General features: G+C 43.5%; 1 protein-coding gene across 1 annotated transcript in view; it reads left to right on the top strand.

Annotated features, from left to right (window-relative positions):
* The window catches only part of LOC106573238 (metallophosphoesterase MPPED2), a 48,434-nt gene extending 32,681 nt beyond the window's left edge, over positions 1–15,753 (top strand). Inside the window, exons 5-7 of the mRNA XM_014148111.3 lie at positions 11,484–11,599; positions 12,693–12,806; positions 13,166–15,753. Of these exons, the coding sequence (XP_014003586.1) occupies positions 11,484–11,599; positions 12,693–12,806; positions 13,166–13,275 (340 nt within the window). The 3' untranslated portion in view covers positions 13,276–15,753. The remainder of the gene's footprint in view (positions 1–11,483; positions 11,600–12,692; positions 12,807–13,165) is intronic.
* Positions 15,754–16,045: the final 292 nt, after the last annotated feature.

Below are 16,045 nucleotides of genomic sequence, written 5' to 3'. Positions count from 1 at the left end.
ATAAGAATATGTAGATATAAATATATGGATGAGCGATGACCGAGCGGCATAGGCAAGATGGTATAGAATACAGTATATACATATGAGATGAGTAATGCAAGATATATAAACATTATTAAAGTGACAATGATTTCAAGTCTGTATGTTTAACAGTCTGATGGCCTTGAGATAGCTGTTTTTCAGTCTCTCGGTCCCAGCTTTGATGCAACTGTACTGACGTCGCCTTCTGGATAGTAGCGGGGTGAACAGGCAGTGGCTCGGGTGGTTTTGTCCTTGATGATCTTTTTGGCCTTCCTGTGACATCGGTTGTGGGCAGGCGGTGATGCAAAGTCGATGTCCTAACCGACTTGCCAAAACTATAGTTTGTTAACAAGACATTTGTGGAGTGGTTGAAAAACTAGTTTTAATGACTCCAACCTAAGAGTATGTAAACTTCCAACTTCATCTGTATTCCCAGTCATGCGAAATCCATAGATTAGGGCCTAATTTATTTCAATTGACTGATTTCCTTAAAAGGGGATACCTAGTCATTTGTACATCTGATTGCATTCAACTGAAATGTCTTCCTTATATGAACTGTAACTCAGTAAAATCTTTGAAATTGTTGCATTTATATTTTTCTTCAGTGTACCCCAGAGTCAGATAGCATGCTAGTAGATACCCATGGACTTCCAGTCATTGCGCTAACGCTAGTTAGCATTGGCCGGCGAAACTACCTCTAACTTCCTTCGTACTGGACACCGAGACATACAAATTGTATCCACTAGTTCATCTGACTGGGGAAGTAGATAAAGGACCTCATTGCCAAAATCCTGAAATATCCCTTTAAGCCTACATTTTTTTTAAACGTTTACTTTAAATGTTCCGTATCTCCTAGTAGCATTGAACAGCTAATACCTCCTCCTTTCATGGCAGATATACCATCACCAGACCTAGTAGCGTTCTATATATGTGTGTGTGTGTGTGTGTGTGTCAGTGTGACTGAGGGAAAAGGGAGCTGAGCTGCTATGCTATAGGCAGCAAGGTGACAGTGGCAGCCTGAGTATGGCATTAGAAATTCTAAGACTTCCTCTAATCCGCCTATGACTGCGGACACACTGGTCATGTGACCTCTGGGTTCACATCAGGTGAGAGCCCGCCAGGCAGAGCCACAAAGAAGGTGTGGTTCTCTGTTTCCATAGAAACCGTGGCACAGCCGTGTGTGTGTGTGTGTGTGTGTGTGTGTGTGTGTGTGTGTGTGTGTGTGTGTGTGTGTGTCGCTTCAGTGTGTGTGTCATCCTCAGTGTGTTTGCCATTTAAATCAGTTCCACTGGGTGTGTGGGTCAGTGAGGACAGCGTAGCTGTGAGGTTAATGCAGGCTCAGTCTCTCACATGGACACCCATGCTGGGCTACCAATGTACTTTATTGACTGGTAGACTGGCTATTGTCTTAATGTCATGTGTGGCTTTGAGTTTTTTTTCTGTCCATCTGTGTAGCAGATGAATAGATGGGAATGGGAAAAGCTGCCTGACTAATCGGCAACAGTATGCGAGCATAGCCTCAAATGACCCTGGTGTTTTTATGCGAAGAAATAAAGGCCATATCTGAAGTGAGGTTCCAACTCCCTAGGTAAGGGCTCCAGTTTCAGCATCACTTGGTGGAAATCCCTATTACCCCTCAATGTGTGAAAATCCTGTCATCACCACAACTTGTCTGATAACAATTACCCCACACAGTATGACTTATTTATATTAGTTGGAATATTATTATTTTTGTTGCTAGGTAGCGTTAGCTAGCGCTAGTCGTCTGCACCTGCGCCAAAACTCTCCTCTTTTTCATCCTACAGCTTGTTCTCCGTCTTCTTCTTTTTTTTAATAGTGAGCCAACGTGTTTTCAGCACTTATTTTCGATGAGTGATCAAAACAAATTCTCTCATGCTCTCTTGTCGCTCTGCGGAAGACATGTTGTGAGCGATATGTTTGGAAATCCCTAGTTTTCTGACAAAATACTTCACCGCACTTTTCAATAAAGACTTTCCAGAATATAGCTGGATCTAATAATGTAATAATACAATATGTAATAAAGTGTCTTTGGGGTAGCAGCGGTTTTTGTCAGGTTTTGAATGTCCATTGGTGAGCGGACTGTTCCACAAGATCCATCACTTCAGAGGAAGAAGCAGTAACTTGAGAGCCTGGGGAGAACAGGCCACGGTCTGTTCTCCTTCCCCAAATCAAAACCACAAGGGAGTGTATGGTTATGCTCAGCCTCTGGGAGCGTTGGTTCATGCAGGGGAGGTGTTGAAATGCTGCTCTACTCTGCCCTACAGGCTCCTGCGAGGCCTTACCTGCTGACATCACGGATTGTGAAGTGACCTTTGACCCGGAGGTGCAAGCTGCACGTCAGTGTTAATTAGCTGCTCATGTCCGCTACCCTCCTCAGATCTTTCAGCAGTGCATTGTCCTGCTCTGGCTGACTGCAGCCCAGCGCTGGAGGCTCTCACACAGCGCCAGGCAGGCAGGGCAAACTTGTGCACAGGAAGAGGGGCCAGGTTGCCACGAAGGCAGCAGGCGGGGGTCATAGGGGTGGTGGTGGGGGGAGAGGTAAGGAAAAGAGGGAGGGAAGGAGGGGCGGGCAGAGACAAGAGTGGGTCAGGCAGACAATAAGTATGGCCCAGATTAGGAGCGGGATGAACACCCACAGACGAGAGGAGGAGATGCCTGCCCTCTATACAGAGGATTACCGTTTTGGATGAACTCCAGCCTACCACAAGGCCACAGTGGATTCGGAAGGCTAGGGCCTTTTGACTTATGCGTCCAGGTTGAATGATGTTCAGGTGTTAGGCGCAAATCCCACCGCTGACTCCAATTTCTCTAGCGATGTTTCTGTGAGCCTGCCCCTCCTCAGTCCATGTGTCAGTCAGTGGTAAGAGGCCTTGCTATTACCCTCCCCCCCCCCCCCCCCCAGGAGCCAGCCAGAGCCTTGTTACCTCAACATCATCCAGATTTTTACAGTGACATCACAAGTGCTTTAACAGCCTCCGTCTAGCACCACAATGTAATGATCTGTGAAATAACCAACCAGTGCGGTGCCCTTTACCACAATGAATTATGCGGCTCGTTTGACTAACCAGGGTCGTCCAGAGCCATCTCGGTAGAGGAGACCTTGGATGAGACGACGCGCGTGTGTGTGCGTGTGTGTGTGTGTGTATATATGTGTGTGTGTGTGTGTGTATATATATATATATATATATATATATATATATATGTGTGTATGTATGTATGTATGTATGTATGTGTATGTGTATATATATATATATGTGTGTATGTATGTGTATGTATATATATATATATATATATATGGCCCTCTGTGGTGTGTGTGTAGACTAGACTACTGATGATCACTCCCAGGCTTCAATGACTAGCAAATGAATGAATGCAGAAAAGCTGATCGTACCTCCAGGTGACATTCAGACTGAGGAGGATGCAGCTAGCCTACTCAGTGGGGTTGAGGGGTGGATTGGACCACCAGTGCAGTGTCACAACAAGCCTGGCTGAGTACACGACACAGTAAAGTGTAGTGTGAGTAGTGTTTGCTAGAAGCTAAGACCATCTGTCCAGCCCAGGGCAGGCGATAGAGAGAAACAGGAGATGGTAGGTTTTACACAGAAGAATGCAGCATTTTACCATTTAGCTTCCGCATGTCAGTATTGTGACTGACAGAGTATGTGTCCAGGTATGTAGCATCCTATGCCATTACAGACAAGACTGGACAGACAGGAAATCCCCAGGCCCTTAATTTCCCTCTCAGTAACACTCTGCTGCAGCAGAGAGTTGTTCAACATTACAGCCATACACAGCCCTATGCCCCACACTTCTAGTCTAGTGCTACTACCCACAGATAGTCCTGACTGAGTGAATTAATATTTGAAGATTCCAGTAGCCCGTTTAGATTGGAGAGACTTGAGGGACTCGTGAGGCAGTGCATTAGTGGCTGACCTGACCGCTTTCATAAATAACCTGAAGCTAGGGGTGCGGTTGGGGCACTGTTTTAGAGCTAAAAATGTCTGGCCCATGTCTGCATTCTGTGTTCGGTTCAGCTGACAGGTCACCACGCTCACATGCTGATAAAGTTCAAACCAATGACACGCATGGCTTGTTGTGTCAAGACGATGTACACTGTACAGGTTGGCATATTTAACAAGAGGACGTTGTCAGATCTATGCTTTGAAAAGCAGAAATGGGGGGGCGGCGTGTGTGTGTGTGTGTGTGTGTGTGTGTGTGGGGGGGGGGGGGGGGGGAATGACAGAGAGTAAGGTGATGATCAGATAGCAGCAAGTCCAGACAGTGGCTGTTATTGCAGGGCTTTATCTGCTGAATGTCTGCCTGCCTGCCGGAGGGGGGTGGGTCTGCAGAAACGCTAGCCCTAGCAATGGTGAAGGATTGCACCCATGTGTATACCCCCCCGACACATCATGCTCTAAAGCAGGCACTGTGCTTTATTTACTCTGCCATCAATCACGATCAAGCTGCCACTGGCCTCTTAAAGCAGAGGGCCCAGGCATGCAGGACAGGAAGTAGCATTATTTCTTCTATCAGCCTGAGTCCGGGCAGACAGCGGAGGCCAGAGAATGTCCTGATGGATCATTCCCCAACAGGAGACAACAGCAGTGGCCAGAGGTAGTCTATCAGTTAGCCTAGTGATGACAGCCACGGTTGGAGAAGGCAGAGTTACATTTTACATTTTCTACATCTGATCTTATCTCATGTCTACTTGGTCCATCTACCCTCAATATCCTACCCCCCCCCCCCCCCCCCCCCCATCTTTGCTGATATGTTTAGGCCAATGTGGCCACTTTAAATCATTTTTGTCCATGATTAAATTAGGGTAAGCTAAGGTTGTTGTTTTTTCTGTTGTCCCCCCCATGTCTGGTCTTTGTCTTGTCGTGAATCCTCTGACGGTATGACAACATAAAGAGGTATGTGTACCTTCTTCCCAAGCCCCCCCCCCCCCCCCCCTCCCCAACGAGGTGATGCTCTTGCTCCCTCTGCTCCGGCTCCCCCACAGCATGTGAAGATAATGGAGTCCGGAGCCTGCCTCCCCGCCTCCACTTCCTGTCTCTTACAGGCTCCTGTGTTGAGCAGCACAGCTCATTGTTCACCTCTCATCTCTGTCTGCTCTGCTGGGATCGAGAGAGACGCCGGGGGAAAACGCAGGATTAATCTGTGCACTGGTGTCAGCAGTAAGATCCAGTTCTAACACAGAACAGGCTCAGCTTTGAGTCACAAGGTTGGAGAAGGCAGTGTTACCCAGCCTGGAGGGAAATATATAGGTGCAGTCAATATGAATTGGCTGTTTCTGAGCAACGCAGTGCAGAGCTGTGTCAGCAGGCCTTTGCTATCGCACAGTGGGGGGTTTAACAGAAATGCTGATATGTAACAAGACCATACAAATCAAATTTACATTTGAATTGAACTTGGCAGTAGGAGCGCTGTGTGTAAGTTATGTTTTCATTTTGTTGAAAGCCACACTATACAAAATGTGCCTGATTCAAACTCTCACATTATTCGATGTGAAAGTTGGTCCAGAGGCTTACCTGGACTGGAACACCCTCAGCGGGTTGGAAACAACTAGAGGCATCAGGGGAAAGAGTGCCTGGAGTTTAACAGAGGACACCGCATCGTAACTCCACATTTACTGGATTGGTTGAACAGTGCAGACGAGAACCTCACCCTGCCACTTGTTTTTCTCTCTTCAGGACCATTAAGAAAGGAACGGAGCTCAGGCTTTTCTTTTACGCCTGATACTTCAGGTTAGGACTGGAATGACTCGAACCGTCAAATGCGTCTTTGGTCAGAAGGGAAGCATCAATCTGGAAGGTTTTGTATGTAGTTAATGTCCCCCGTAGGCAGCAGCAGCCCTGGGTTGAACCCTCCAGAGAGACCTGGGCCACAGTGTAGCCTAGATTGTCCAGGCAGGTTGATAAATGCCCCACGGGCCACATCGGTCATAAAGCCACAGCTATCAGCGTTCATTTAGTGGAGATCAAAGAGCTTCCACTCGGCCCCCGTCTGTCTCCCTACCCTTTCCCAGGCAGCTCTGGCCAGATTTAGCCGTGGCCTGATGTGTGCCGTGCTGTCTGGCCGTTGAGGCCGGGCCATCTCTTTTACCTCCCTGTGCCCTGGCTGTCTGAGCAGTCGGTATAAAGACGGCAGTCAGGGCAGGGCTGCCCGTACATACTGATGTGTGTGTGTGTGTGTGTGGACGAGGCCTGTCCCAGGAGAGATATAAATCTCTTAACATGCTCCTTCTTATTGGTGCTGACAGCTTAATCAATTTGTCTCCTCTTTGGATGACCTCTGTTATGCTGTGGCACAGCCGTGTGGCCAGAATGAATGTCCTGGTCATCTAATAGCCCTCTATCTCCCGTTATGGCTCGCTGTCTTCAGCTCTCTCTCTTTCTCTCTTGGCATCTTCTAGCTATCTATTGATAGGATAGGCGCCTGTCAGTCATAAAGCGAGTGATAGCAGACTGCTTTTACCTGTCATCTGTCCCGCCTTCTGGTACAATTTGTGTGCGCCGTGGTTGGTTGCAGTCACATTTCTTTACACGGAGGATGTAGAGAGCATGATGCTCGTGAATTTGCACGTACCGTGTAAGTTGTAACAATGAGTCGAAATCCACTTAGCCTAATTATTGTTTCCTGGCACATTAATTTATTTTCTTTCACGTGTTTCACATAGCCAGCCACGCGGACTCATGGCACATTGGCTATTTCCCATGGACGTCACTAGAGATTCATGGATAGTGAGGCTAAGCCTCTTTTGGGGGGGGGGGGGGGGTCTGGGCATACTCCCCCAGGATTTTTTTTAAAGCCCCCAAAACGTCTTTTCATCATGTATTTTTAAAGTAACAATTGGTGTAAAATCTATCAAAATAAGGTTATTTTTGTTTAAGGTTGGCTAAAAGTATACCTGTGTCATAGTTTGTGTGTAATGAACACGATGGGAGACAGAGCTGGTTTCAAGCGCAGGGCGCAGCAAGTGTTTATTGGTAAATGACCACAGGAGGAGGCAGGTAGCTGGGTCCAGGGGCAGGCAGAAGGTCATACACAGGGGGTCAAAAAAGGAAACAGTACAGGCAGGGAAAAGGCTAGTAACGTCGTCCGGGAGATCAGGCAATAGGTTGATAACAGGAAATCCGGTAGGCTAAAGTACAGGCAGGGAATAGGCAAAAGGCGTCTGGAGGCAAAATCAATTTGTAACATTTTTGACATGCGTTTTTCTGGATTTTTTGTTGTTGTTATTCTGTCACTCACTGTTCAAATAAACCTACCATTAAAATTATAGACTGATCATTTCTTTGTTAGTGGACAAACGTACAAAATCAGCAGGGGATCAAATACTTTTTTCCCTCACTGTACCTCACAATGATGCTGTGCAAAGAACTGAACTAAATAGTGTGTGATAATGACATACAGGTGTGTGATCAGAATTCAGGTGATTGGGATCTGGAGAGTGAGCTGCGTTCAGGGGATCTATGTGTTTGAGACTGTGAGTTGGAAAGTGAGCTGCGTTCAGGGGCTCTACGTGTTTGAGAGTGTGAGTTGGAAGAAGACGTTACATTAGGTTAGACACTGATCTAATATGACTTACTTAAATTATATCCAAATAAAGAAATTAAAGTCCACTCTGTCCCCATCCATCCAACAACAAAAGGCACAAAAATGGCTGTACTGTGTAGCCAGAATACTTTGGGATTTTATTTTGAGAGAGCGAGAGATGCATGTCATGTTATACCATTAGAAGAAAACTGTATCATCCAGAAAGAGGCAAAACTAAATTCAACTAATGAGCTAAATAAAATGGAAAAATAATTAGGAATAAAATCTGATTTAAAAAAAGTACGATCCCAATCAAATATTACAACCTATATTAAGGAACTCCTCCTCCTGCTGCTCTCTTTTTATGCTTATTTTGTGGGCGGATGCATCAAAGTGTACCTCCTATTTTTAAAGGTGGCAAAGCGGTCAATGAAGCTATTGTGGCTTAGTGGCCCAAACACTTCACCCTCAATGGACATGGCTGCAAGACTTGCAAGCCTTTTCTGACCCATTGTCTTACGCAACCAGGAGTGCATCCGGCGCAGTGCACTAAAGGACCTTTCACCGGAGCAGCTGCTCACAGGAATTGTGAGGGGAAACCTGAATTATTTCCTTCAGAGAAGGAAACATATCATCACCCAGGAGGTTATGCACAGCAAGCATATCTTTAGGAGGACATCCAGTCTCTCTTTTCTGGGCAAGAAAGTTTCTGGCCACCAACATCTCTTCTGTTTTAACATCAATACCGTAGTGCTTGGCAAACTCAGTTAAGCTTGATGTATCGAGGAAGTTTTTGGATTTGAGGCTGCATGCCTGTATGCCTTTTGAGCAGACCTGCATCTAAGTCGAGAATCCATCTTGTCCAAGCAGGGGAGCAGCAACTCTGTTTTCATTGTTTGGGAACATGACAATTATGTACCTTAACCCAAAGAGGTCTCCACCAGAAAATCTCTCTTTGTTTGCACTTTCTTGCTGCATCTGCCTCTGGAATATTATGAATTTCACAGAGTGCTTTGGTTCTGTCACAAAGTTCTGTGGCAAACGCATCTGTGCTTTTGCCTATCAGTGCATCTCATACAGATTGTTTGCCAAAACAAGCTTCTGCCAGGTCTACAGTCTCTTTCTGGAGGAACTTATGTAGTCCCTCAGTTATAGAAAGAAAGCACTGAAACATCAGTAGCAAATACATGGTGGAGAACTGAACACTATGCTCCACCGTGGCTAAAGCCCCCCTAAAATAGGTCTAGTGACATCCCTGCTATTTACTGTGCTTTGATTGACAACTGGACAAGCAAGTGTGGACTAGTTTATAAAAAGTGTCGAACTGAACGAATAAAGTACATCTCCTATAACCCTTTGCCATTCATAAATCATGCAACGTGGTTATGTCCATGGTATCGCATCGGGATAAGTCAACCAAAAGATTTCCTTGGTTTCCTTTCCTAGGATGTTGGGGCTTGCCGGACAGGGATGCTAAAGTGTGTGTCTCGTCAGTCGGAGAGCCATTCATTTGTCTCCCTACTATGCATAGGCTACTGGTAGGCTTAGACTTATTGGTGATTTTATATGTAGATAAATTACGAAAACATTTTATGAAGCTGGTGAATCGTCACTACACCAATGGGTAGTGGAGAGCCTCATTCTTGTCCAAATATGATAATTAGGGCCCTCAAAGAATCCAGGCATTTAAAATGGAATTCAACAATATTCCCAAAATGTATTGACCTAAATTCATTTGTCCAAGTTTATCATAAGATATGAACAACTTTCTGAAGGGGCAACGAGAATGTCCGTGTGTGCAGTTCGCACGTCTACCACTTTGCGTATCCGTTAGCATTGATGCTAATGAAAACAGACCTAATGAAAGCTTTCCCAAAAACCTTCTCAATTACGTGCTAACTACATAGTAGCCTATGCTTACCATGATGTCAAATAATCAATGATATCATGATTATTTTCATCAATCCAGTGGGTATTTCTTTTGCGAACTCTACCATCACGTGTGCTGCAAAAACACCATTAAACAACTAAATAAGTAAATCTGTCAATAAGACTTTAATCTCGAAGACAGGTTAAAGGTTTAAGGTTCTCTTACTTAGAAAATAGTCCTGATCATATAGGCCTACACAAAGAGAATATTCCCCCAAATAACATCACACTGAATTTATTCATTTTCAGTAAAGTCAAGTCTTTCTACACCAATAATACAACCAAAAAAATCTAATCTGGGATGGAACCCCCCCCCCCCCCCCCCGAAAGTATTCAGACCCCTTGACTTTTTCCACATTTTGTTACGTTACAGCCTTATTCTAAAATTGATTACATATATTCTTTCCTCATCAATCTACACATAATGACAAAGCAAATAAATGTTTTTCTTACATTTTTGGAAAATGTATCAAAAAGGAACTGAAACATCACATTTACATAAGTATTCACACCCTTTACTCAGTACTTTGATGCACCTTTGGCAGAGATTTACAAACTCAAGTTTTCTTGGTATGATGCTATAAGCTTGGCACACCTGTATTTGTGTTTTCTCCCATTGTTCTCTGCAGATCCTCTTAAGCTCTGTCAGGTTGGATGGGGAGCGTCACTGCACAGCTATTTTCAGGTCTCTCCAGAGATGTTCGATCGGGTTCGAGTCTGGGCTTTGTCTGGACCACCCAAGGACATTGCGACTTGTCCCGAAGCCACTCCTGCATTGTCTTGGCTGTGTACTTAGGATCGTTATCCTGTTGGAAGGTGAACCTTCGCCCCAGTCTGAGGTCCTGAGCGCTCTGGAGCAGGTTTTCATGAAGGACATCTCTGTACTTTGCTCTGTTCATCTTTGCCTCGATCCTGACTAGTTTCCCAGTCCCTACCGTAGGGATGGTGCCAGGTTTCCTCCATACGTGACGCTTGGCATTCAGGCCAAAGAGTTCAATCTTGGTTTCATCAGACCAGAGAATCATGTTTCTCATGGTCTGAGAGTCCTTTAGTTTCCTTATAGCAAACTCCCAAGCGGGCTGTCATGTGCCTTTTTACTGAGGAGTGTCTTCCGTCTGGCCACTACCATAAAGGCCTGATTTGGTGGAGTGCTGCAGAGATGGTTGTCCTTCTGGAAGGTTCTCCCATCTCCACAGAGGAACTCTGAAGATCTGTCAGAGTGACCATCTGGTTCTTGGTCACCTCTCTGACCAAGGCCCTTCTCCCCCGATTGCTCAGTTTGGCCGGGTGGCCAGCTCTTGGAAGTGTCTTGGTGGTTACAGACTTCTTCCATTTAAGAATGATGGAGGCCACTGTGTTCTTGGGGACCTTCAATGCTGCAGACAGTTTTTGGTACCCTTCCCCAGATCTGTGTCTCAACACAATCCTGTCTCAGAGCTCTATGGACAACCTCATGGCTTGTTTTTTTTCTCTGACATGCGCTGTCAACTGTGGGAGTGTATATAGACAGGTGTGTTCCTTTCCAATCATGTCCAATCAATTTAATTTACCACAGGTGATCAATGGAAACAGGATGCACCTGAGCTCAATTTCAAGTCTCAAAGCAAAGGGTCTGAATACCTATGTAAATATGTTTTTTCTGTTTTATTTTGAAAACATTTGCAAAAAAAAAAAAAAAACTGTTTTTGCTTTTTCTCTTTATGGGGTTTTGTGTGTAGATTAAGGGAAAAACATTTTTTAATCCATGCTGGAATAAGGTTGTAACAAAATGTGGAAAAAGGGAAGGGGCCTGGATACTTTCCAAATGCACTGTATGTCCTGGTCGAAAAAACTGTTTCTCTCTTTCTCGTAATTTAAAAAAAATATTGTACTCAGTTCTGTGTTCATGATTGAATTGCATGTATGTACATTTACTGTATTCAGTATTTTGTGCAGGTGTGTGTAATGTAGATTTCTTTGAACCGTTTCTACAGGACGCCGTGGTTTAATGGCTGGGGTTTTAACCTTCCCCGTGGTCAGTCACTACTGGACAAGTGGAATCTGGTTCCAGAGGGTATAGACGTTCTCATGACCCATGGTCCTCCCCTCGGTGAGTTGAGTTCATATAACCGCAAAACACTCTATTCCACATCATAGTGTGTAGGATATTATCACACAGACTGCTAAAACTGGTTGTACTTATTTACCCGTACGATTACTGTGTCACTCATTCATTGCACATACTGGAAGTAATTCTACCGATCGCTGATATTCAATAAATAGGATGAAAACCGGAATCTCATGCTTATCTGAACACTTGCGGTAATTCTCATTATTGTCACAATGTTAGAAATCAACATTTGAAGCATATTTCTTGGACAATTGCTGTTCTGGATGCACTTTATGAGAATTCACTATTGGAAAAATTCCCCGCCGTAAAACAGTATATTAGCAGATATATCAGTATAGGTCAATTTTCTCCCCCCCAAAAAATCTGAATCGGTATCGGACCCAAAATAACATATAGTTTGGGCTTTAACTGTTAGCAATGGAAGCAGAAGTTAGGGTGACCTTTTCCTCACGGGAAAAAAAACACGCACAACGAGCTACAACGCCTGTGCAATGACGAGTTGGGTATTTTCACCTCACCTGTATTTGCGTCTGCGTAGGTGGAGCCAAAAATGGAAGTGTCAAAAGAAGGTTTGGGGGAGAGTATGCTAATTAACCTTTCCACATAAAGTATAATTACATGAATGTATTGAGAAGGCTACGAGATAAGAATAAAACGGGGACAATAATGGTAGATGATGAGTAGTCCAGAGTAGGCCATCATAGGCCCATGCTTTAAATGAGGCTGGTCTTGTTGCCTATGTTTTTAATATTTAACTAAACAATATTATTGGCTGTGTATTATATTGTTAATGTCTAGCCTACTTTTAAGCTCTTACCAGTAAAAAAAAATCTAATGTATTGCCTATGTTCCATTCAAACATTCACAGCACATGTTAGTAACACATTATTGTTTTATAATGTAATTCTGAACAGCGTTAAGACGGGGAAAATGTCGCCCTTAGTTTGTGCCTGACCGGTTTCACTACATGTTATAAATGAATTTGTTGTTAAATGTATTATCGTTACAAATGTATCTTTCTTATGCTTAATCCAGTGTGTGTTAATCAATCTATTGGTGTGGTTTGGGACAGGTTTCCGTGACTGGGTCCCCAAGGAGCTCCAGAGAGTGGGCTGTGTGGAGCTGCTCAACACGGTACAGCAAAGGGTCCAACCCAAGCTCCACGCCTTCGGTGGCATCCACGAGGGTGAGTATTCTGTACCCTGTCCTCCATAGTCCTGGTTCTACGCAATAACAGATTGGTAGAGTACTGATGTACAGCATCCGTATTGTATTTGTATTTATTATGGATCGCCATTACTTTTGCTGGACCCCAGGAAGAGTAGCTGCTGCCTTGGCACCTCCAGCAAAATGAAGTCAGTTTACACAATTATAGGAAGGAGTGCAATTTCAGGCAAAACACTTCCTAACATGGATGCTGTACTAGGGTGACACTTAATACTGTAACAGTGGGGGCTATCCTGTGCCATGCATCTCTAGCTTAACAGACCTGTTATTGTCTCTTTTTTGACTCTGGTGTCTTATTTCTCTGTCCTCTGTCTGCAGGGTACGGCATTATGACGGATGGATGCACAACATTTATCAACTCCTCCACCTGTACAGCCAGTTTCCAGCCCACCAATCCCCCCATCATATTCGACCTGCCCAACCCGTAGAGCATCGGAAATAAACCAGGATTTTTTTAATTGAGTTGTACTAAATGTTAATCTTCAAGATATTTGGCTTTTGTAAAAATGCATGAAAATCTGATTCTGCTCATGAAGTTATGAACTTTGTAAAATATTTCATATTTTCCAATTGTTTGCATTTGCTGCAATAACTGGTTTTCTGTGCCATTTGTCATTCTTTGTTTTCTCTCTCAAGACATACAGTTGAAGTTGGAAGTTTACATACACTTAGGTTGGAGTCTTTAAAACTCGTTTTTCAACCACTCCACAAATTTCTTATTAACAAACTATAGTTTTGGCAAGTCGGTTACTTTGTGTATGACACAATTTTTCCAACAATTGTTTACAGACATAACTTCACTTATAATTCACTGTATCACAATTCCAGTGGGTCAGAAGTTTACATACACTAAGTTGACTGTGCCTTGGAAAATTCCAGAAAATGATGTCATTGCTTTAGAAGCTTCTGATAGGCTAATTGACATAATTTGAGTCAATTGGAGGTGTACCTGTGGTTTGTATTTCAAGGCCTACCTTCAAACTTAGTGCCTCTTTGCTTGACATCATGGGAAAATCAATAGAAATCAACCAAGACCTCAGAAAAAACATTGCAGACCAAACGCCTGAAGGTACCAGTATAAACACCATGGGACCACGCAGCCGTGATACCGCTCAGGAAGGAGACGCGTTCTGTCTCCTAGAGGTGAACGTACTTTGGTGCGAAAAGTGCAAATCAATCCCAGAACAACAGCAAAGGACCCTGTGAAGATGCTGGAGGAAATGGGTACAAAAGTATCTACAGTAAAACTAGTCATGTATCGACATAACCTGAAAGGCCGCTCACCAAGGAAGAAGCCACTGCTCCAAAACCACCATAAAAAAGACAGACAATGGTTTGCAATTGCACATGGGGACAAAGATTGTACTTTTTGGAGAAATGTCCTCTGGTCTGATGAAACAAAAATAGAACTGCTTGGCCATAATGACCATCGTTATGTTTGGAGGAAATGCACACTTCGGCTTCCAAGCTGAAGAACACCATCCCAACCATGAAGCATGGAGGTGGCACCATCATGTTGTGTGGGTGCTTTGCTGCAGGAGGGACTGGTGCACTTAACAAACTAGATGGCATCATGAGGGAGGAAAATTATGTGGATATATTGAGGCAACATCTCAAGACATCAGTCAGGAAGTTAAAGCTTGGTCGTAAATGGGTCTTCCAAATGGACAATGACCCCAAGCATACTTCCACAGTTGTGGCAAAATGGCTTAAGGACAACAAAGTCAAGGTATTGGAGTGGCCATCACAAAGCCCTGACCTCAATCCTATAGAAAAGTTATGGGCAGAACAGAAAAAGCGTGTGCGAGCAAGGAGGCCCACAAACCTGACTCAGTTACACCAGCTCTGTCAGGAGGAAGGAATGGGCCAAAATCCACCCAACTTATTGTGGGAAACTTGTGGAAGGCAACCCGAAACGTTTGACCCAAGTTAAACAATTTAAAGACAATGCTACCAAATACTAATTGAGTGTATGTAAACTTCTGACCCACTAGGAATGTGATGAAAGAAATAAAAGCTGAAATAAATCATTCTCTCTACTATTATTCTGACATTTCACATTCTTAAAATAAAGTGATACTAACTGACCTAAGACAGGGAATTTTTACTAGGATTAAATGTCAGGAATTGTGAAAAAACTGAGTTTAAATGTATTTGGATAAGGTGTAGGTAAACTTCTGACTTCAACTGTATACGCTTTTTGTCTGACAGGCAAGTACACTGCCTGACAGTAATCATACCCTCTACATCAGCAATACTTGACCTTATGATGATAATAGAACATGCATAACTTAAGATATTTGGTCTCTGTTAATAAAGGCCTGTTTATTGTTGAAAATGAAACATTTTGAATATATGAAATGTTTCCAATTATTATATACAGTAGTCCCTTGGGCTCTCACATTTGTTTTGGAAATGTATGTACCGGTGCATCATCTACCTTGATCTGGGGCACGTTCAACAGGACGCAACATATTATGTATATTCTCAAATGGCCCCATCTTCCATGGAGTACATGTGAATTGGTGTTTGTGTGAATTTATATAGGCCCACTAAAGCCTTTCAAAAATGTATGTTATGCTATTCAAAGCACACATGCATTTTCATCTCACTTTTATATTTTTATCGATATTCAGCAAACAGCTGTTTAAATTATATTTCACAACTGCCTAAGCAAAAGTGAGTTGTCCCCTAAAATACGGTAATAAGAATTTTGCTAATTATTTTTGTTTTGTTGCACAGTGTGAAAATGCGATCTTGCTAGCACGCAAAAAAGTTGCCAACAGTAGTCTTCTGTCATTGTAAATGCCTGTTTAGTTTCCTGGTTTATGAAACTTTTGTTTAACTTGTAATACATTTAGTTGCCTTTATATGCAAATAAAATTGCAATATTTGTACCTGTTGAATAGCTATACAGTTTTGTTTATTTGACCTTATATACATTAGTAGCGGAGCACACTAAAGGAAACCATACATTGTTAAAGCATCCCCCTATCTCTCACTCCATTTGATAGAGGTGAAGCTGTATCTGTGCACTATCTGTCCTCTCTAGGCCAGACTGATTAAGGGGTGGATTCAATCTGTATCAGTAAAGTTCACAGTTATATACAAATTGAGTCAATCCCTAAGTCTATTACTTATCCCCTGACTGACCGCAACATGGATTAATGGGTGCTCTTGACAAGGATGGCTGTGGCC

The sequence above is a fragment of the Salmo salar genome, chromosome 16 (genome assembly GCF_965601325.2).
Source record: "Salmo salar chromosome 16, fSalSal1, whole genome shotgun sequence".
In the NCBI taxonomy this organism is placed as follows: domain Eukaryota; kingdom Metazoa; phylum Chordata; class Actinopteri; order Salmoniformes; family Salmonidae; genus Salmo; species Salmo salar.
This window is presented reverse-complemented; position numbering and strand designations above follow the sequence as displayed.